The sequence below is a fragment of the Lichenostomus cassidix genome, chromosome Z (genome assembly GCF_008360975.1).
Source record: "Lichenostomus cassidix isolate B80296 chromosome Z, HeHo_3.0, whole genome shotgun sequence".
Classification (NCBI taxonomy): Eukaryota; Metazoa; Chordata; class Aves; order Passeriformes; family Meliphagidae; genus Lichenostomus; species Lichenostomus cassidix.
In genome coordinates, this window is record NC_139511.1 from 50,959,905 (window position 1) to 50,981,842 (window position 21,938).

At 37.3% G+C, this 21,938-nt stretch overlaps 2 protein-coding genes across 3 annotated transcripts in view; both read left to right on the forward strand.

Moving 5' to 3' along the window:
- Positions 1–12,155, forward strand: part of POLK (DNA polymerase kappa) — a 39,439-nt gene extending 27,284 nt beyond the window's left edge. Inside the window, exons 10-16 of the mRNA XM_085042786.1 lie at positions 1,953–2,119; positions 4,211–4,243; positions 5,981–6,077; positions 7,297–7,468; positions 8,289–9,257; positions 10,347–10,398; positions 10,525–12,155. Of these exons, the coding sequence (XP_084898912.1) occupies positions 1,953–2,119; positions 4,211–4,243; positions 5,981–6,077; positions 7,297–7,468; positions 8,289–9,257; positions 10,347–10,398; positions 10,525–10,609 (1,575 nt within the window). The 3' untranslated portion in view covers positions 10,610–12,155. The remainder of the gene's footprint in view (positions 1–1,952; positions 2,120–4,210; positions 4,244–5,980; positions 6,078–7,296; positions 7,469–8,288; positions 9,258–10,346; positions 10,399–10,524) is intronic.
- A 3,644-nt stretch (positions 12,156–15,799) lies between these two features.
- The window catches only part of ANKDD1B (ankyrin repeat and death domain containing 1B), a 29,031-nt gene continuing 22,892 nt past the window's right edge, over positions 15,800–21,938 (forward strand). The window contains exons 1-2 of one of the 2 annotated variants that reach the window (XM_085043609.1): positions 15,800–16,208; positions 20,196–20,299. In XM_085043609.1, the coding sequence (XP_084899735.1) occupies positions 15,812–16,208; positions 20,196–20,299 (501 nt within the window). In that variant the 5' untranslated portion in view covers positions 15,800–15,811. The remainder of the gene's footprint in view (positions 16,209–20,195; positions 20,300–21,938) is intronic. The other variant, XM_085043610.1, reaches the window with a different exon arrangement.

Below are 21,938 nucleotides of genomic sequence, written 5' to 3' on the forward strand. Positions count from 1 at the left end.
GAATTTAGCCTTGCCACAGCATTCTTCTGCAAAAAAAAAAAAAAAAAAAAAAAAGAAGCTTTGAAAGCCTGCAAAGAATGTGACTTTCAGTTATTTCAAGAGATGTCACAGCTGTCAAAGCCACTACTGTTTGTTTTCTTTTTTTCTCTTTTTAAATAATTGAAACAGTTACATAATCTTTTTGCTTCTTTCTTCTTGAAATATAAGTAAGCAGTGAGGAAGATTGACCAGTGCACTTGAGCTAATCTTAGTCCAGGTGGTTGTTACTCTAGTGCGTCATGTAAATTGTTTTTGTCAGCCAGTGGGTCATAGTGCAGTCTGTCGCTGATTGCTGAACTGGTCTTAGTGTGAACAGCAGATCTGTGCTGTTACATATTTCTAACCTCTCCACCCTGTTCCTTGCTTAAAACAATATCAAAATTCATTAAAATGTTAGTCCTCAGAGAAGAGAATATATGATGAAGCTAATAAACTCTTCAATAGCTTTTTAATATTTACCAATCAAGTTTTATGTCTTGACTTCAGGCAACCAACCTTTAAATCTCAGCTATTTTGATTGACTAAAAACAGTGTTATGTCCCTAGCCACTTAGTTTGGACGCCATCCAAACTGCTTTGTGAACCAGGTCACCCAAGTATCAGGCAATGGTGAGCTTTACGAAGCAGCTCCAGAAAGTCAGGAAAGTGTGTAATATAAGAGGTGAAGAAAAGGCCTAGTAAGAAGAAGCAGGATGAGAACCTCCCTCCCATGTATGTTATTTCATGAGTGGTAGTAAAAGAACACTTTTGTTTATGGAAATTTTGTCTTTGTAGGGATAAGTTAGTGTTTAGAAAACAGGCATAGCTTTTATAAGTGCCAACAGGGGTCTTAATCCCAAAAATGAAAAATAATTAGAAGGGTAAGCGAAAAAATACAGATAATCAATAATAAATAAAATTATTTCTCCTATCTTGAATAATATGTCATATCAGTGAACAAACAAAAATTTAGACCACCAGGGCTGTCAGGCAAAGTTCTGGTTTTCTTGCTAAAGAAATTCCTGAGTTCATTTGTAAAAATGATTACTTTGATAGAAAAGAGCCATCCCTCCACATTCCTCCACATTCCTCTGATGTCTGTGAAATATATATACATTTTTAAATTATTGCATTCCAGTAGTAGCCCATAAAATAATAAAATTTGTTCAATTCTGTCCAAAGAAGTCTTTTTACTGAAATACAGGGAAGAAAGGTCTCCTTCTTATTAAGAGTTCATCTTAACTACCATTATAAGCATTTCCTTTCTTACCATAATCACCATCATAAAAGTGTTGAATCATGTAACTGATGTTATTTTTAAGGACTTGGTGTTTAACCCCTCTTGACTTATTAGTGCATGTTGTATTATCCCGACTGTCTTAAAATAAGAAGTACACTTTATTTAAATTATATTTAATCTGTTACATTTATTTGTTCTTTCATAACTGTCACAAAACTTTTTAGCAGAATTGTATCAAATATGGTTTTCAGTTATCATCATTCTTTTCCTTATTTTAGTCTTTGTCAGGTGTGTAGGCTACTTATTCACTTTTAAATATTGGACAGTTGAAATTAAACTTTGTCTTATGTTTTTTTTAAATACTATGTTTGTTTGTTTGTTTTTAAGGAATAGCACCAAATACAATGCTAGCAAAAATGTGCAGTGATCGTAATAAACCTAATGGGCAGTACAGAATTTCTCCTGAGAGACAAGCAGTGCTAGATTTCCTAAAAGATTTGCCCATTAGAAAGGTAAGAAACACAATGGTGTTTATTGTTCTGTCATGTAATGCCTTTCTGTTTGAGAAGCAAGATTTCTACTGAAAAGATAGAGTTTTCTAGGTAATCTTTCACGTTGTGTTTGATTCAAATTGTTCTTGGTAATAGATCTACAAATGGAAAGTTTCCAGTATAATGTTACATACTCTTTTTTAGGTGCCAGGTATTGGAAAAGTCACAGAGAAGATGTTAAAAGCCCTTGGAATTGTGACTTGCTCAGAACTTTACCAGCAGAGGGCGCTGCTTTCTCTTCTTTTTTCAGAAGTCTCTTGGCGTAATTTCTTGGATATTTCCCTTGGTTTGGGCTCAACACAATTGGAAAAGTATGCCTTGGGTTTTTTACCTCCTGTGTCAACATTTTTCTGAATGTTTCCTTGTGTATGTTACATACCAAAGATATTATTATTTGACACCTAGTATGGAAATACACTTGAAATCTCTGATGCCAGTTATTGTTATACTTGTCTAAGGTGCAGTAACCAAATATTAAAAAACAAAGGTTTTTACAGCTGTGTCTAAATATGAAATCCAAAAAATTCTTGTCAGGGAAGTTGTACATAACTGTATGTCAAGAAATCAAAGTAGGATAGCCTCATAATTATCGAAATAGTGAACAGAACTGAGTTGTCCTAAGCAGAGGTGTACACTCCCTTTTCTTCAAAAACAATACAAATGCACAGATGTTTACAATTATTGGATTATAATGAAAATCAGGGATTTTCAGAGATATTTGGTCTTCCCTGGTGGCAAATTGGCAGTGAAGTTTCTGTGTTTCCTATCAGGATTACATATTTGTAATACCAACATGTGACTTTGGTGGAATAGAACTGAAGATTATTCTATCCTTAATATATGTTCTTTTAAGGTTTGCAGTACTTTAATGGCTTTTACACTCCTTTTTAAGATGGGAGAAATCAGTCTTACTAGTGGATATATTTTTTAACAATAGCTTGTCATTTCTAAGCCTGTCCAGGAGACAAACATGAAACACCTGTTCTTTAAAAAACCCAAAAACATGGCATTTTACTGTTTATGTGACTAAAGCCTTAATAAAGTATTGATTCCTTTTAAAAAATACTCCTTTCCAAAGTACTAAAATTCTATTTTAAAACAGCTTGACAATGATTTGATTTCATTAGAAGTTCCAAAGTCTCTTACATATTTCTGAAAGACCTATTCTATTTTATATCTGTAACTTGTCTGATAGTAATCTTCCATTTTTTCCATTTGACTACCAAGTACAGTTAGCCGTTTGAAGCCTGCTAATGTGGTAGCACAAATTTTTGTGGTTTTTTTCTTTTCTGTTTAAAGTATACTGACTTGTTAAAAATTATGCAGTAAGACCAACTTTGTGAAGGTGACTTGATAAAAGATAAAACACAGTTTCCAAATTATTTTTTTCTGTTAATATATAAAAAGACCTTGGATAGTCTTTTGATAATTGGTGCATTCTTTCTTCTTATTCACCCTAGTTAGGTGTTGTACAGCCTGGGTTATCTCCCAGTACATTTTTTTAAAAAGAAGCATTTCAAAGGTCAGGGGTTTTAATGGCTTTAATATCTAAGAAATGTCTTTCTTGTCTTCTTTTTGTTTGTTTCTTTGGGGGTTTTTGTTTGTTGCTATGGGGTTTTGTTTGTTTTTGTTTGTTTTTTATTTTTTGTCAGCACCAACTTGATTTCAGTGATTTTAGTGTGGAGAAAGCAAGTATTTAATACATCAACATCTGAGTTTTAAGTCAATATTTTGTCTTACAGTTATTGTCTCTGGCTACCTTCTTTTAAGAAAAACTAAAAATACCAAATTTGTTATTTCCAATACTTACAAACAGAAGAACGACCTAAAAAGAAATTGCTCTCAGGATCTCCTTATATGTAGAGGAGTTGTTAAAGGATGCTCAATTATAACTGAAAAGAAAGGAAGCAACAGGCAAAAAAAAGCTTTAACACTTCACCTTTAACCTGAACAATCATTTAGACTGAAAGCAAACTATTTCCTCAGATCCTCAGATAAAGGAAATTCAAATATACATGTATGTACAGGATTCTAATAGCTAGGTGAGACAACATAGGATTTGTAGTTTGTTTTGTTTTTAAATGAGACTCCCTCTGATGTAAGAGATGAGTTGCGGGGGCGGGGTGTGTTTGGTTGGTTTTTTAAACTGATTTTTTTTTTTTTAAGACATCTGCAGCTGATCTGTGTCTTAATCTACAGTAGTTTAGTTTTGTTGTTTTCTTAATTCTTCTTTTTGCGCTTGCTTAAACTTGATGTACAAGATTTGTAGACAAAGTTACCATCCAGACTTTATAGACGAGACCACTGTTTGTTACTTGAGCATGATTGGTTGACTTGGAGTTTATTGCAAAGATAACATTTCTACATCGAGTAAGTATAATAAATTGTTTTTCTCTTTAAAGGGATGGAGAAAGAAAAAGTATGAGCACTGAAAGGTATGCTTCCTTATATTGAAAAAATTACATAAACCATTAAAACTACTAAATACCAAGTAAAGTATACTTTTATTAGTCATATAATGTCATTAGGTATTTATTTAAAAATCCACATTTACAACAAGTTCACCAAACCAGATTCAAGCTTGCATTATTTTTTGTCCATGGCTCCAGAATTCCATGAATGTATTTTTGTCACTTTGTGTGCTCTCTTTTCTTATCATCTGATTCTGCTAGTGCCTTTAATGCATCAGAGTGATCTTTAAGCCATAAGACAGGGTGGAAATATATAAGGGCTTGAATTTATTTTTTTTTATAAAGTTTAATATCAATATCAGTGTAGTAGCTTGCAGTCACATGTATTTCGTAAGTAAGATTTTTACCAGTGTTCCTTAAGAAGGTAGTTCAGTTTTAAAAAACAAGTTCTGTCAGGAGAATCTGTAAAGCACTTTAATAATTATCCCTATCATCATGTGTTGTGTTTTCTTAGAAAAGATGGTAAGAAAAGATGCTTAGTCCTATTGAGACTTAGTAGTTGTGAGCAGCTTAAGTAAACCCAATATGGTACCATCACAGCTGAAAAATTTATGGCTTTAGTCTTTTGGTAGTTTGCAGTCAGAGAGATGTCCTGGGCATCTTTATTGTACCTTTTTGTGTTGCTTTTCTTGCTTTTTTTCCTCAGAGGGAACAGTTTTAGACCAGAGATGTCTACAGGCTTCTGAGATCATGAAACTAGTTTATGTGGGGGAAGAGACAGCCCTGAAATTGCATTCCCTCTATCCTGTCCCTTCCAAATCTTGGACTTTTACAGCTTCTCAATCACTGCAGTATTGTCTGAATAGCACAAGTTACTTCTTGGATAATGGTGTGGGACCCATAGTGAAATACTCATCCCATTAGTTTGGAAGCATGCAAACATTCTTAGGGGAACGTGACTCATAATACAGGATGAGTTTTCACTGCAATCAGATAAACCTGACTATAACTTAGAGATGTGAAATCCACTGTAGTTTTATTGACCTTACACTCATCAATATAAAGGCTGATATGAAACAATGTATCTGTGGGACCTTTCTAAAAACATGTGCTGTCTGTAAGCTTTGTTTCCCATTTGTCTTAAAACCTCAACTAACCAAAGGCTGCTTTTCCTCTCACATTATTACTAAAAAGCAAATGTACAATAAAAAAGTAACACTGTAATTTCCCTACTAAGAAGCTCTAGCAAAGGCAGTTGGCAACATTTTTGGCAGAAGGATAGCTTTTCCTCCTCTGAGGCTAGACATAATTATCCGAGTTGGCATCTTTTTCTTAGCATCTGCATTATTTATTTCTGATACTTGGCTCTGATGTTGACTTCTGACTCCTGGCTTTCTTCTGATGTTACACAGTGTGTACAAGGAGATTAAATACAAATAACTTGGCTGGCTTTATGAATTCACTTACTGTTAGTATTCTGTCTTGCAACTATTTAAGCAGTAATGGCCATAAATCGGAATGATTTTCAAACAGTGCATGAAAAATTGGAAGCCAAATTATGTGATTATTTGAAGGGCCTTTCAGACGTTTTGTGAACAAAATACTCCTATTAATAATCATTGTTCCTTGAAGTAAGAACTGGAACCTATACAACATTCTTCTGATTATAGTATTGCTTAACTATACAAAAAGTACTTTTAGATTGCAGGCACTGAACATATTATAGGATTCATACTGAAAAAGATCATATTTTTGTCTTAGAACATTCAGTGAAATGAATACAGCAGAAGACCAGTACAGTTTGTGTCGAGAGCTCTGCAGAGACCTTGCTCAAGACCTACAGAAAAAGGGACTTAAGGTATTTATATTATTCAGGTTACTTGCAAAAAGACAACAATTCAATGCAGCTTTAGTATAAACGCTTTCAGCAATATCATACTATGCAATCTATATTCAGAAGTCTAATTCTTTAATTTGCAGGTGTTTAGAATGATTTAGCCAGCATTTTCTTGTTGTGCAGGTGGCTATCAGTGCAGGTGTGGGATAAAAATTAAATTAAATTGATCAACCAAGTTATTTGGCATATAAACTTCCTCTGCTAAAAGCAATATTTATAAGGGAATAATAGAGCTGACTGTCTACAAGCCATGCTTTGGTCAATCATGAAATACCAATGTATTTAAAACACTGTGTTTCTCTCCTGTATACACGTACAGGATCCAGTCAATGGCCAATTTTGTAGTTTAAGAACTTGATGTGTGCCAAACTGGCTGACAAGTTATTCACACCATTCAGCAGTATGAATAGTAGAAACAGTCCATTTATTCCTTCTCCCCAGATACCTGTTTATTACTTGGAAAGAACAGTTCATATTTTATTTTAAGGTCTTACGGTGAAGCAAGGAATAACATTCAAGACCTAAAAGAATTGTCATTGGTCTTCTTCAGCCATAAAAGATTGTCTCAAAGGATGACAGGTTGAAAGGGAAATGATCAGCTAAGAAGGACAAAGGGATAAGCGTACAAAAACACCAGAACAAAGAGAGTGCATTTACATCTGGATGGACATAATAAATCACACAAATGGTTTGGGAGGTGTTGCCAGGGGAATATCTGTGCCGAACACAGATGCTGTGTGTGGCTGTGATAGCATTATGCAGGAAGAAGTAAGTTTTGAAGGGATCTGTAATTGGATATCACATTTGCATTCTCAGTCGTTAGGATATCTGGCATTGAAAATTTCCAGATGAGGAAATAATATATTTTAGACAGAGCAGAAGCTGTGCCTGTAGCCAAAATGTGAATGCTATTGAACATGCACTGGTGACAGGTGGTCTGCTGAGAACTGCAGTGAAGTGACCCAGTTCAGAGAATTCAACTTTGGCAGAAATTCAGGGCGAAGTACAGAATCTTGCAGACAAATTCTTGGGAGTGGCCCTTGCTGTGCACAGATAAACACACAGTCTTGACTATGGCTTAAGGGCCTTATATAAATGCTACATAAGAATTGTTTCTATCCCATATCTTCACATTTGACATACTTAACCTTTTTTTTTAATTGTGGGGTTTTTTTCCTAGGGTAAAACTGTTACACTGAAGCTTAAGAATGTGAACTTTGAAGTTAAAACAAGAGCTTCAACTGGACTGTCTTCTGTTTCTACTGAGGAGGAAATATTTGCTGTTGCTAAAGATTTGTTAGGAACAGAAATTGATAGTGTTGCTCCTCACCCGCTACGGATAAGACTTATGGGTAAGATATTTCAAATCCATTCTTCCTTTTCAGAGTTAGGAAGTCTTAGAGCATTTTAAAATAATACACCATACTCTAAAGTAAAACTGGTATAAATGTATTTAACCTTTTTCTATTACCCTGGTAGTTTTTGCAAAGTGAAGCAGATCTGGAGTGCTGAATGGTGACTCAGGAATGTTATACTAATTGAGGTTGTACTTTTTTTCATGCAACAGCATACACATCAGCATGATGTATATGTACAATGTATACATCAGTAGAATCCTGACTCACAGCAGTGCTTAATTCTACTGCTTTAAAAGAGCTTTTAATTCTGCTTTACACCACAGCAACAGAAGCGCTTGTAGATCTGAAAGTGCAATGTTCTGCAGGAGATGCGAACATTTCTGACAACAGTAAACTCTGTGTTTTGACCCCAAGACTTGTGTGTTTCAGTTGCTTACACATTCTGCATGAATCATTTAGTAATATTTGAAACTTACTCTCTAAGATATTAGAATGTGCTGAAGAAAAATATATTTTGATGGGTAAAGTTCATGCAAAACTTTCAGACTGAATTCTATGTAACTGTATTAAGTTTACAGCTTCATGTTATAATGCAATCAGTTAAAACATCAGGGTGCTAAAATTAATAATATGGTTGGGCAAGTGTTTGGGTCTGATAAAATTGTATTGACATTGTGATCAATTAGTAGCATTTGCTAGCATCTTTTTAGAGATGAATTGGACTTTTATTGAGTGATACCTCAAAAGGTGTTAATTCGAAGTTAGTATCAAGCTTTCATAAAATTGTTATTGTAAGTTTCTTTTTCATCATTAGGTGTACGAGTATCAGGATTTCTAACTGAAGAAGAAAAGAAATACCAACAAAAAAGCATTACAAGTTTCTTAAAATCAGGAAAAGAAATTGGTTTCCTTAGGCTTCAGCCAGAGAAGTCCAACCAAGAGTATTTCACAAAAAATACTAAAAAGTATTCAGAAGCATCTCATAGAGGGAGCTTTTTTGATCAAAAGCGAGCGGCAAGACAACTGAGTAGTGAAAATCTTTCTCCAAATGAAACCAGAGGTAAGCAGCCCTTTCATGATAGGAAATCATCAGCAAATTTTGTGGAAGAAACGAAGAAAGTCACAGATTTACAGAATTCTCATGTTTGTAAGATCTTCACCTGTCCTGTTTGCTTTGAGGAGCAAAGCAGCAGTAATTTGGAAGAACTAAATAGACATATTGATGAGTGCCTCAATGGGATGCTTGTTAAAGGTACTATGGAAATACCCAAGAATGACAGTTCAAGAGAAAATACACCTAACTTTCTTCCACAGTTTAAAAATGACTATGTTGATGAATGTCAAAAAAATAAAACAGATCAATTAGCAGAAACAGACCAGTCTGCAAGTGTATCTGACAGCTCTACTAACAATAGCACAGAAAAATTTGGTCAGATAATATCTGATAAATCTCCCAGACAACAACAGCCTAGCAATCTCAGTGACATTGCTAGAAACATATGTATGAAACAGTGTCTCTTCCCTAAAAGAATATTGCAAGACAATGAAGACCATTTTGACAAGACAGAATATACAGGAGGAACTAGTTCATCCTGTTTCTTTGAAGTCAAAGAAGACGGTATTCTTGTTTGTCCAGTTTGTAATTCAGAACAGAAAACCACTGATCTTGTGTCATTTAACAGACATGTGGATGTCTGCTTAAATAAAGGCCTTATCCAGGAGCTGACAGAAAAAGAAAATTTTCCAGCTAAGACTTACAATATGGAAAACTCAAACAGAGTTGGTAAGTATATGCATTAGGATATATTTGCTTATTCAAATTATCTGCTTGTGCTATTAAGATATTTTGGCAATTGTGTACTTTGAACTTTTTAGGACTTTGAAATTTTGGCTCAACAAACTTGTTTTAGTAAGGCCCATAAAGGAGTGAACATTTTTATTTTAAAAATATCAAATTGGTTTTCATGGCAAACTAAATTTATGAATGTGATGTTCATTTGACAGTGCCCTCCCATTGGCCACAAAGGTGACATAAGGATTACCGCTTATTTCTGTAAATGGTGTTTGATACACCCAACCATATTCAGGAAGGTCACTGAGATTAAAGGGACGATCAATGAAAACATCTTCAACCTGGATTGTTTCAGAGATTCAGTTAACAGAGAGGCTCCATAATGTCAGGTGCTTGCAAAAACAGGGAAATGGTGAACTAGAGCTTAAAAGAAGAAACTTCCAAGCCTGTTTTAAAGCTAATAAAATAAATCACGTAACTGCACATGTAACATGCCAAAGCAGTAACATGTTTTCTGAAGTAGTTTCTCTTTTTGATGAAGAGTAAATCTTCAGCCAGATTAGAGGGTATGTAGAGGTAGTAAAGTATTAGCCTAAACTAGTCTCTATTTTGGGAACCTTATAAAAGGAACGTAAAATGCTAGTGTGTTAGAACTTTCAAAATATAACTAAGACTTACAATAAGAATCTTTTACACAGAAAATTTTCAAAGAGTTATTGCTGTTACATGTACAAACAGGCTTCAATTTAAATTGAAGACTTACTTTAGGTGAAGTTCCTCTTTTTTTTCCCGTGCAGGATAAAAAAATTAAAAGCATCATTTTCAATTATCACCTTGAAAATCGACTACATTATGCTGAAGTATTTCTGAAAGCTATTAATTCGATAAACTAAAGGCCTTTTCGGTTTCCTCTTTTAAAAATGTTAATATAAATTACAGTATTCAAGCTGCAGAAAATGAAATGTTGTCTGCTCCTTGAGACAGATTAAGTTTTAAAAAAGTTCTTCCATGTATATAATTTCTGAAGCATTCTTTCTTTATTGAGGTAATTAATTTTGGCTGTTTTCAATTACTTTTAAGGAGGTTTAAGCAAAGGACAGCAATGCACAAATCTACCACAAGGAACAAAAAGGTAAGGGTTTTCTGGAAGCTTGAGTATACAAATTGTTTTAAAATAATATAAAAATATTCAGTGTTGGTATGTATTGTGTATTTTAACCTCTTACTGTTTTGTTTTTTTCCCTTTATTTAACCTTAGGTCTGGACTAACAGCGTCACAGTCAGTATCAAAAAAGGCCAAGTCAAGCAATTCCAAACATACAATTGAAATGTTTTTTAAATGACTGTGTAGCAACACATTCTATATGAAGTATTTCATAGTTTTATGACTGCAAGTTAATTTAGCATTGGTGGTACGCCGGATTCAGGTGCCTGTCATTTTGGAACCATTACATGTCTGTGTAAAAAGAACATCATGTCTGTGATAGAAGAAGAGGTGCAAATGAAGGAGTCTTTTCTTTTCTTTGGAGAATAGTACTTACTTTTTTTCCAGTTGTTTTCAAGAATCAAAATTTGCTAGCTCTTTGATTTAGCTCCCTAGAACACAGGAATCATTAGCTAGGGTGCCCCACTGTGCTTGCTCAAGGCCCTCCTCCCACACCTGAACTGCTGTCTTCTCTGTTGATTTTACTGGACAAATTAAATTATGAGATTACCTGTGTGATAACAAAGAAGAGTTGAGTTGCTTGATTTTAGCTTACAAATCCATCTTCTTAATGGACAAAAAAATTTATTGGTCTTGCAGTTACAAAGGATGAGAACAAGAACTTAGAGCACTATCAACCTTACATTGTTGTTACTGGAAATTACTTCAGTAAGAGTTGATGGAGCAGATCTGAAGGACTTATTGTGCTGAAGTACACAATGACTTCACTGATTTAAAAAATGTTAATAAAACTGTTGATTAAGAGAAGGATTCCTCCAGGATAGTCAGATAAATGCTATTTGATATTTGGCCTTTCCAAAGAGAGTGAGATCTTCTTCATGATTTGAAATTGTTACCAGTCAGTAGCACTAAGTTTACTCTAAATAAAGGGTTTCATGGTGCAATAATAATGAGTTATGTGCAAATGCAAGGTAATGAACCTTCTTATTGTTTAGCTGTCTTTCTATTTAAAATTATTTTGTGTTTCTGAATAAAGTATATTCTATGAGTGCATAAGTGGAAAGAGGAAATTAAGTGCAAGTATTTAAAATACTCTGTTTAGATTTTTTCTGTTCACACCAAATTGCTTAAAGACATTTTATTGTAATTAAATATTTATCAGACAAATAATTTATTCTGTCAGCATGTTTCTTAGAAGTCATACAAAGAGTGCTAAACCCTTTAACTGCAGTCTTTTTAAGAAGTGGCTACTGTAGAATAATCTATTTTGTTGTTTAATTGTATTGGGATTTGCTTGGTTTTTAAACAAACAGATGTATATATGGTATGTCTTAGATGCCCAAGCTCAGTTTAGAATGTGCTTTTTTGTTTTCAAAATTGTTGGAATGATTACACCATCTCTACCTGCTCATCTGTTTGTTTGTCAGATGCCACTGTACCCACAGCTGTATCATTTGAATTCATGTCAGTGCTCCTATATCTGCTTTGGACCAAGTCAGATGGACTAGTTCAGACTGTAAATTGATTCAGTTGATTTTTCTAAACCAGCTCAGTGAGCACTCAGCATGACCTGTTTTATTGAAAAAGATGGGAGCTGGGAACTTTTGTTAGGAAAGACATAAAACCAATTGAGGGAACATAAGGCTGCCACTGCTGTTTAGGAAGTGAACACCTATCCCTTTAATATTTTTATCTCTGATTCAATAAAGTGTAAAATCTAAGTATTACCTTGTCATTGTGTATATCTTTAAAATGTGTGTTTTTATCAAAGCATTACATAGCAAAAGGTAAGTTACTCTTAAGTGCTTGGAAAAATTAAGTTAGTTTGGTGTAGCTTTGAAAGCCAAGCTTTCTTTTTTCTTGCTATCTGAAAAGGAAGTGTCATCGAGTTATCTGAGTGTCATGAAGAAGTTGTGGATGTGTCAGTAGTGTTAATGTGAAAACAAAACTCACAGTGGGATTGAAATTATTTATTGCAATACTGTAGTGGGTTGATCCTGGCTGTATGTCAGGCACCCACCAAGGCTGGTCTCTCACTGCCCTCCACAGCTGCACAGGGGAGAAAAAATGCAACAAAGGGCTCATGGGTTGAGATGAGGACTGGGAGAGATCACTCATCAAATACCATTGTGGGCAAAACAGGCACTAATTGGATACATTAATTGAATTTATTACTAACAAAATCAGAGCAGGATAATGAGAAGTAAAGACCATAAAATCACCTTCGCCCCACCTCTCCCTCCTTCCCAGCTCTACTGCCTCTCCCCAGTGGTGCAGGGAGACAGGCAATGGGGGTTATGATCAGTTCCTCACATGAGCCTGCTCACAGAGAGGAGTCCTTCCTCTGCTCCAATATATGGGGTCCCTCCCATGGGAGACAGTTCTCCATGAACTTCTCCAACATGAGTCCATCCCATGGGCAACAGTTCTCTGTGAACTGCTGCAGTGTGGGTCACTCTTCCACGGGGAGCAGTCCTTCAAGGACAGGCTGCTCCAGTGTGAGTCCCCCCAGGGTCACAAGTCCTACCAGGAAACGTACTGCAGCATGGGCTCCTGTCTCCATGTGTCCACAGCTCCCTGCAAGGACCCTGCTCCAGTGTGGGCTTCCCAAGGCATCACAGCCTCCTCTCAGGCATCCATCTGCTTCAGTGTGGGTCTGCTCCATGGGCTGCAGGGGGGGTCTCTACACTCCCACTGACCACTAAGGGCTGCAGAGGCGCAGCTGTCTCACCATGGTCTGCGCAGGAATTTCTGCTCCAGCAGCTGGAGCACCTCCTGCCCCTCCTTCTCCAGTGACCTTGGTGTGTGCAGGGCTGTTCTCTCATGTTCTCACTCCTCTCTTCTCTGGCTGCAATTACATCTGTGCAATAACCTTTCTTTTCTTCTTAAATCTGTTACTTAACTGGTACAGCCTTGGCCAGCAGTGTGTCCATCCAACAGCTGGCTGGCATTGTCTTTGCTGGACATAGGGTAAGCTTCTGGCAACTTCTCACAGAAGCCACCCCTGTAGCCCTGCTGCTACCAAAGCTTGGCCATGCAAACCCAATACAAAACTATGTGTTTATTGGTTTACAAGTCTTTTTTTTCACTCTAGTCCTTATAGTTCCTTATACGGTATTTATTACTGTTTTTATCTGTAAAAGGCCTTCAGGGCATGAAATTGTTTTCACTTTCTGTGATACATTTTTTCCTGTTGTTTCTTGTGGAGAAGACTGTATAAGCAATGTTTTTGTTTTGCATTTTTCTCAGTGACTCTGTGTTATATAATTGATCTTAATTTAATATCTGTTTTTATTAGCATCTGAAACTTTATTTATAGCTGTCTTTAAATTAATTGTAAATGATTTCCCTGTGTGTGAGCCATTCCACACTTACTATATCCACAGTTCTAAAGCATGTGAATGATCTAGGTTGACAGCAGACGTGACTTCTTGTGTAGCATAAGTATCTCCTTATTTAAGGTATATATGTAAGTATTTTTAATTCCTCTTTAATTGTGAGTAACGGAGAAAAAGGATAACAATTCTGTGATCTGGTTTTCCCTCTGCCAGTTCTGAAGAAAGGAATTTAGACAGTCTACACATACAACATGTTTGAGTTTTAATTTACATTTTATATTTATTCTGACTCTACTCATTTATATATGTATTAGTACTGTTACCTTAAATATTAAAGAAAGTGCTCAGATTTCCTGTCAGAGCAAGGGTTCTGTAAAAGGCAAGTAAGGAAGATGCTGCAGTATTTCCTTGTTCTGCACTTTGTTTTGGATTCTTCACCTCTATAAGTTTCTGCATCAATCTTTCTGCAGTCTGTTGGGGCCATTCGAAAGAGTCAAGATTGTGGGAAGTGGTTAGAGAATGTGCTAAACTTGCTACTTGAAAAGTTTGAGCACAGGATATGCTGTGAAATGGTATTGTTTGTTAGTAATTAGGACTGGAAAGTAGCAGCTGGTGTTTCATGACATTATATAAAATTATGATTTTACTGTAACTCATGCTCTGTATGAGGCTACAAATCTATCCCGCCTTTGGTGCCAGCTTTGTAGGCAAACCTAATCATTCCATAGTTGTCTGTTGTCATTCATTTTGAAAAGAAGCATTAATATTTAAAACAGTGGGTCTGTATAACCATACAGAAACACGGAAATACAAACCTTCCTTCCTCATAAGAAAATGCTGGAACGTTTGACTCACAGGAAGCAAGTAAAAGTGAAACCTCCATGATTCAGTTATGGCTAAATCAATTGCTTGTTCTTCTCACTGAGTTTACTGTCATGGGGTTGGTTTTTATTCCCATGGGGTTGTGAGTAACTTCACCTACTGGAACTGCAGCTGATGACACTGTTTTATCAGACCAAGGTGTGTCAATTGTAAAGATTTTTATATATCGCAGCCTGTCTATACCAAAAATGTTTGAAGGAGAAAGGAAGTGTGAAATCTCTTCATCTACAGCAAGCAGAGTCTGAGCAGATAGTTTTGTATCCAAATTTGTTCAATTTACAAACTCTTAAGCCTTTCAGATTAATTTTATTATGGACAATATGGTGTTAGTCATCTTGGAAATTAAGATGATTGTGTAATTTAAGAAAAAATTACAGTGAAGGAACTCCAATGTGTCTCACAATTCAGCCTCACAATTGTGTGAGGCTGAATACTGGTAGTTCTGCTTTCTTGGAACTACTTTTCCTATATTTATTTTGAAATAGCAACATCAAAGGCTGTTTCTAAAGTAAAATTTAAGGTAGTCACTTAAAAAAAGAATTATGCCCTATCATGGAAAAAAATCATACTCTATGTGAAAGGAAATATCAATTCTGGCTTAAGTAGACCAAAGTCATAGTGGACTTCAAGATAAACTGAGAAACAGGTAGGTTAGATGGATTTCCATATGTCACTTTACAAAACCTGAACCTTTGGGGATGTGTGTTTTGGTTTTGACAGGACTTTGACAACAGCAAATTAAAACATTTTCTAACTGGAATTGAAAGGTCTTGTGATTGGATCAATACTGCTGCCACATGTGCATAGTTACACACAAATTTATGGCAGAAGCACCTCAGTCTCTCACATCCTAAGGCTGTGTCAAGCATGCAGGGGTGCAGGGATGGTCACCTTCTCCCGTCCAGTGAGTGCTGGTTGACAGTGATGAGAATAGCTCTCCAAAATGGTTTTCAACCTGCAAAGAGAGCTCTATGGCTACCCAGTAATTAGCAATAGATCCAGCTGACTTCAGGCATCGCATGCAAGCTGTGATACCTCTGTGTGTGTCTGTATACATGTGCTTGTAGCATGGCTTTTCAAAAGTGCCCCTAGTTTGCCTGGTGCAACAGGCCTGCCTTTTGTCTTGCGTGTGCACTTGTGGTGCTGATTGTTCCTGGCACATGAGGCCAAGGCCTGGGGGTATTGTATGGGCCAAGGATGGTCCCGCTCAGTGCCTGGCCACTGTCAAGAAATGCAGTGCATTCAGTTCCTGGTTTCTCTTAGAACAAGCTCCTGAAGCTGCTCCACAGGTCTGCCCCTTGGCGTTGTGTGTCGGGGCGGCAGGGTGCTGTGCAGGTGTGCCCGCAGGGCTGTGTTGGCCCGGCTGCGTGTGCTGGAGTGCTGGGAACCGGTTTGTCGGGGCCAGCGCAGCACACCTCCCTCGGCACACCGGCCTGGCGCCCCTTCCCTTGGCCGAGAAGGAAGAGGAGGCCAGAGCAGCAATGAAGGGTCTGAGCCGCCTGCTCCGCGCCGGGGAGGATGCCGCACAGGGAGCCGCGGCGGCGAGCCACGAGGCCCGTGAGTGCGCGGGGCTGGAGGCGAGGCGGCCGAGGGCAGCGCAGGGCCGGGCCCAGCGCAGGCCGGCGGCACAGCCCCGGGTGCCTTAGCTGGGGGCAGCGTGCCAGGCCTCTCAGGGCTGCTGGGACCCACCCAAGAGCTTTCGGCCTTGACCGGAGAACAAAATGAGCGGTGGGGGCTGGAAAGGACAACGTTAAACACGAGCTGTTTACATGTAGTAAAGGACATCAGCAAACGTGGGGATGTGGGACTGGGAGCTGGGTTTTGGCGTGCTGTGTTCCAGGGGGTGAGTCCCGCGAAATGCCTAGTGCTCTGCTTTGACTTCCCTTCTGAGCTGCTGCGACAGGGTTTGCTGGCATTAGTCACGTCCCTGGAGCTGGCATCTGCTACCAGTTTCGCAGCCGCTCTGGGCCCCCGTTTTGGGAGGCACACAGCAGTCATAGCACCTTGCGCTCAGAAGCACAACTCAGTGATGGGGTCTGCCGCCGTCAACCTGCAAACCAGCCTGAGAGAACCCGCTGCTCTGGCGTGAGCTTCAGTTAGTGAAAACAAGTGATTTGTGGAAACTGTCAGGAAAATTAATCCACAAACGCCAGAGGTTTATGTCCTAAAAGGAGACAGAAGAGGCCTGTAACTTTATTCATGAATAAAGGGAGAGGTCATGGGCATTTCCCATGGGGTCTCTCAAGTTGCTAGAGGACACAGCCTCTTTTACCCTAATTTCCCGGCTGCAGGTTCCCTCTCTCTTTCCCCACTGGCTGAGGTACTCGAGAGGTGCAGGCTTCCCGGAACGCCTAATTAATATACATCCCCCCTAATACAGACACTCCCAACACACATTCCCCTTTTCTTCTTGTGTCTCTGTTCTTGTAGTTTATTAACACATCTCGGTCAATTAGGGAAATTCCTATGCAAATCCTGCCCATTGTTTTTTCTATCTCTCAGTATCAATGTTATTTTACCAGCAGACTCAGGTCTTATCTTCACCAGTCATTTGTTTGTGAAGACACTCCCTTATTCCTTTCAAAACTGAGTGGTAGTTGTTAAACCCTGCTTCGTCCCAGTCCTGTGATCACAGTGTGACAGCCGGGAGCCATGCTATTGGGCTGTGGTTCATGCTCCCAGGCTGGCAAGGAGGGCAGAAAAAGATAATAAACTAGTGATTCAATATCCAATATCACCATTGGACTCAATAGGTAGTTTTCCCCATCACTTCTTTGAAATGGAAAATTACTATTTTAGAGAAAAATCTGGTGACTCAACGAGATCCCTACATTGCTCTAGTAATTTTATTTCCAGTAAAGAGAAAACGTAGAGAAAATATTTAAAATGTTACCAGATCACTAAATATATGATTTAATTTACAAAAACCAGGGTAAAATATTTTTATTGCCATTTAAATCCAAATATTCTTCCTTTTTTTTTTTTTATTTTACTTCCTTGAACTTCTTCAGCCAATTCAAATTCTGGGGTTTTTTTCCTATGTGCTTTTTAAGATAATTGTGGATTTCATCTTGTGGACACCACAACAGGAAGTTAAAAACAAACCAGGGAGGTAGGGACACACACATGAGGGATTTTCATTGTCTGTAAATACTGACACCTCAGGTGCACCTTTTTACTTCATTGGAAATCATCCTTATTTGTGGTATTCCTGAAAGAAAGAATGAGGTCTCCAAAGTAAGACATATATAAAAGAAAAAAAAAATGTTAAAGGTACCGCACTTTTTGTTTTGAGGTCAACCAAGCAATTTACTTTTCTGCACTTTTAATTACTTCCTTGCTCTTCCAAGAGATGAAGAATCTTGGGATGTTTTATATACTCCTGGCAGGGCTCTCTACAAAGGAAACCAACTGCATCAGGGAAGGATATAAAAGTACTAATTTCAGTTACCTCTAAAGAAAAACTGGATATAACTATTTAATTGTTATTATATAAATACATAGTGATGATATAAGCCAGATATTTTGTATGTCAGCAAAGAAAATGCCCCCTGAAAATCTGACAGCCAGAAACAGATAACTGATTGCTGCTGTTGCTTGAAAATAGAGTAATTGCTTGTAACACAAGGAGTGCCAAATCCTGAAGACTCCCACTTGGATAGGTGTGTTCCATAAACCTGTAGTCTGACAGCTTTGTACTCCTGTAATTTCATACATGAAAAAAAATTTACAAAAGCATCTAAGGTTTGGGCAACAAATCAGTGTCATGGTGTGTCTATACTGTCATGGTTCTCAACTCCTGAATTAATAAGAAGTGTGAAGAGAGAGAGATTTATTAAAGGCAGTGTTGAGTAAACTCTTGGGGTTGTTCCTGATTGTCCTGAGATGCATGTATCTTTGCATCCTCATGTAAGATAGAGCAGTCAGCAGAAATGAATGTGGCATAATTGTGATTAATTGCAGCTAATTATGCTGTACCTTTTATTTTGTTTGTTTTTCCACATTTTCCACACATTTGCCTTGAGCAAGGTATCCTTTGACCATTGGTTTACCTGAGTTTGAAATCAAGTTAGTGGAAAGTACCTGTTAGGTACTTCCTTACTATGACTTTGAAAACTAGGAGTGAGACATTTATTTTCAAAGATCACTGTTCATAATGATGATTTTGCTGTCAGCCATGCTCCTTGGCACAGATGCCACAGGTGCATTTTTTTTTGAAATTATGCTTTTTAATTTTTTTTTTTAATTATTCCTTGTATCCCCATGATGTAATACAAACAACGTATATTTTGTGGTTTCCGGAGAAGTTTGGAAGGATACTTCTTTTGTTTGAGGCACTTGGATAATTTCGTAGGAAAACTGGAAACACCTTTGCAAGTATCCGGTTTAATTTCTGTTTAATTTTCCACAGTAAAACTGTGATTATTCTCCCTGAGATTATAGCCACGGTTAACACATAAAATGCAATTCAGTGAATGCCATCCTGATTTTCCTTATTACGCAGTCATACTGCCTCAAGCTGTGTTGTTATTAGGCATTAATGAACTAAGACATAATGCAGAGGGATGAAGTTGCCTGAGAGGACTGCAAGGAATAGATAATTGCTGTAGTTCCTGGTTCAACGGAGTGCTGCCTCCATGGTGATAGCATTGGACAAGTGGCTTTCAGCCCAAAATATTCTAGACAGAAGATCTCTAACTAATTGTATTTTAAGTGTGACATGCTATGGGATTAAAAGTCTCTGCTAATATTTTTGCAACTGATTTAACTGCAACACTATTTTCTCCTAAGTGATTAATTAAATGTTATGGTAGAAACATGAAAAATATTCTGACCTCCAGCTAAACCAGCTGTCAGACATTTACTTTTCGAAGTTACTGACTTTGCTTTGCAACTACTTTAGTCAACCAAACAGATGTTAATTTTTGGATTGCGACATCAAAGAAAGGTCTCATTTTAAAAGTGAGTATCACATTATGGCCAAATTTGAGTTCAAGTAGACATGTTTTTGTTTGTTCGTTTGTTTTTTTCTGCAGTAAAATTCCTTGTTCGTTTGGTTGGGTTTTGTTGGTTTGGTTTGGTTTGTTTTTCCAGTCGTGTCATACTGTTTGGTTACTGCTTTACATGTTTTGTGTTTTGGTGGTGTGTTCTGTTTTAAAACAGAGCATTTTCTCGAGGAATAGGAAATAAATGCTGCAGTCTGTACCATTCACTAACCATTCAGACAAACTATGCCTATGTAATAATTTGTGACCCGTTTAGATAGCAAGAGCTTCATAAACAAACTGTTCCTGTGAGTGCAAGCACTGGCAATCCATGTTGTGAAAAGTCCACCTTTACTTGCACTTAAAAGTTGAAATATCAGCCACACGTCTCTAAAGGAGAAAAATATAGTCATGAAACACTTCGGTTATGAGAAGCAAGTGATTCTCATAACATTAAATCAGTACAAATAACAGACAGGAAAAACAGTAACATCATCCTTTATGTTGGTTATGGCTATTTTTTTTAATAATACAATTTTTTAATTCTGTTTTTCCACAGTATTGCCAGATGAGAGAGAATTTCAATATGCTGCTAAAATGAACAATCTGGATATCATGGAGAAGCTGTTTAAAAAGAATGTTAATATAAATGCAGTAGATACTGTGAGTATGGCGTGCCTGATAGATCACTGATATGAAGGGTGACTCCTTGGAGTTGCAGGGTCCCCTCAGCCTAGCAAGCCCCCTCAGCTGCAAGGTGGTGGGCCTGCAGAAGTGCCCTCTAGGACCTGATGAAGAATCATTTCATACAGCCATTCTGGGCATTAGGATGTGTAGAGTATAATTCTCAGGTTTCTGCATTTAGCCAGTAGTCAATGTAACACATTGGGAACTAAGGACTTCTCAGTTGTGCCCCTGCTCTAGTATTTCCTCAGGGCTCTTTGGCAAGGAATTTCTCAAGTTTAGCATCTTTCTGAGTGGGATGACTTTACCTTACAGTCACTTTACGGATTGATTAATGCTGCTAGCATTGCAAATTTCTAGAGAGAAGTATTATTCTTTGGTTTGCATGGACCCATGGGAGCATTCTACAATGTCTTCTGGCTCCAACCTGAGCTTGGAGTTCAGATTTACCCTAGATAGAGGCAGAAAATACACAGAAGTGCATTTCTTATGCTGACTTCAACTCTAGGCCTAATATCTGAGGACGTATACTTCACAGTAGCTATATATAGCATTGTGTTCCACCTGAGAGGTTGTTCAACAGCAATGGAGCAGTCATTATATTAATCTGGGGGTTTTGGATAACAGCGTGCCCTCAGTGGCTACGTGTCAATCATCTACCCATTAAAATCCAGTGTTACTTAATCCAGTGTTACTTAAATGAAAAAATTTGCTTTCCATGCCCACATGCATTTTTCCCCTCTGGGGAATATAGAAGATACTATGGTGCATTTCTTGATTTGTTTGTGAAACAGACAAGGAGGCAAACATTTCTTCTGAGTACACTTCTGAATACTGACAATATTCCCATCAATTGCATTATATTCTAAAAAGTCACTTAAAAATAGTTCTTGCTTCCTTCTAGCTTTCCAGAATTCAGGAAGTTAAAACTAAATACATTTTCAGTTCGGTAGTTTGAAATGTTGCTCTGTCATCCTTAAATTAGACCTACATTATGAGAGAGTTACTAGCGTAGCTACGGAGGTGTTGTGCTTTGATTGATTGTCTTAGCAGGGATGTAGTTTATGCTGGCAAAGCCATTTCTTTTGTTGCTGTTGATTATTCCTGCCCCTCTATTCTCAAGCCAAGTAAGAAAGGCTGTCAAAAGGTGAGCTTTTTGATAGTACTCTTTCTGCACAAGAGGCTTTTTTCTGACACAAATACACATTCTAAATCCCACCTTTTTATGCTTTTGATACATGCAGCTGTAAATTTAAATTTATTCACAAAGAAGTCAGGTGATCTTCAGAAAAGCATTAGAAAACAAATCCTAACAGACTTTTTAAATTAATTGGTTAAATCTCTTAGACATCTTTGTATGGGAACTATTAGTGACTTATGTTAAACCCAGTTATGTCTACTTTAACTGAAAGCAAAATTCTCTCCACTGAAGTTTGATTCAATTTAACAAATCCCTTTTAAATATACGCCACTAATTACTTTATGGAAGTCTTCCTGACAAACAGTCAGCCTATTCACCTCTGTAAACTTACTCACTGTTTGCAAGGTGGTAGCTTTCATTTATGTAGATAATGACTTCGTCTGGGTAGGTGAGTGAGGGAGAAATCTTGTCTTGCAT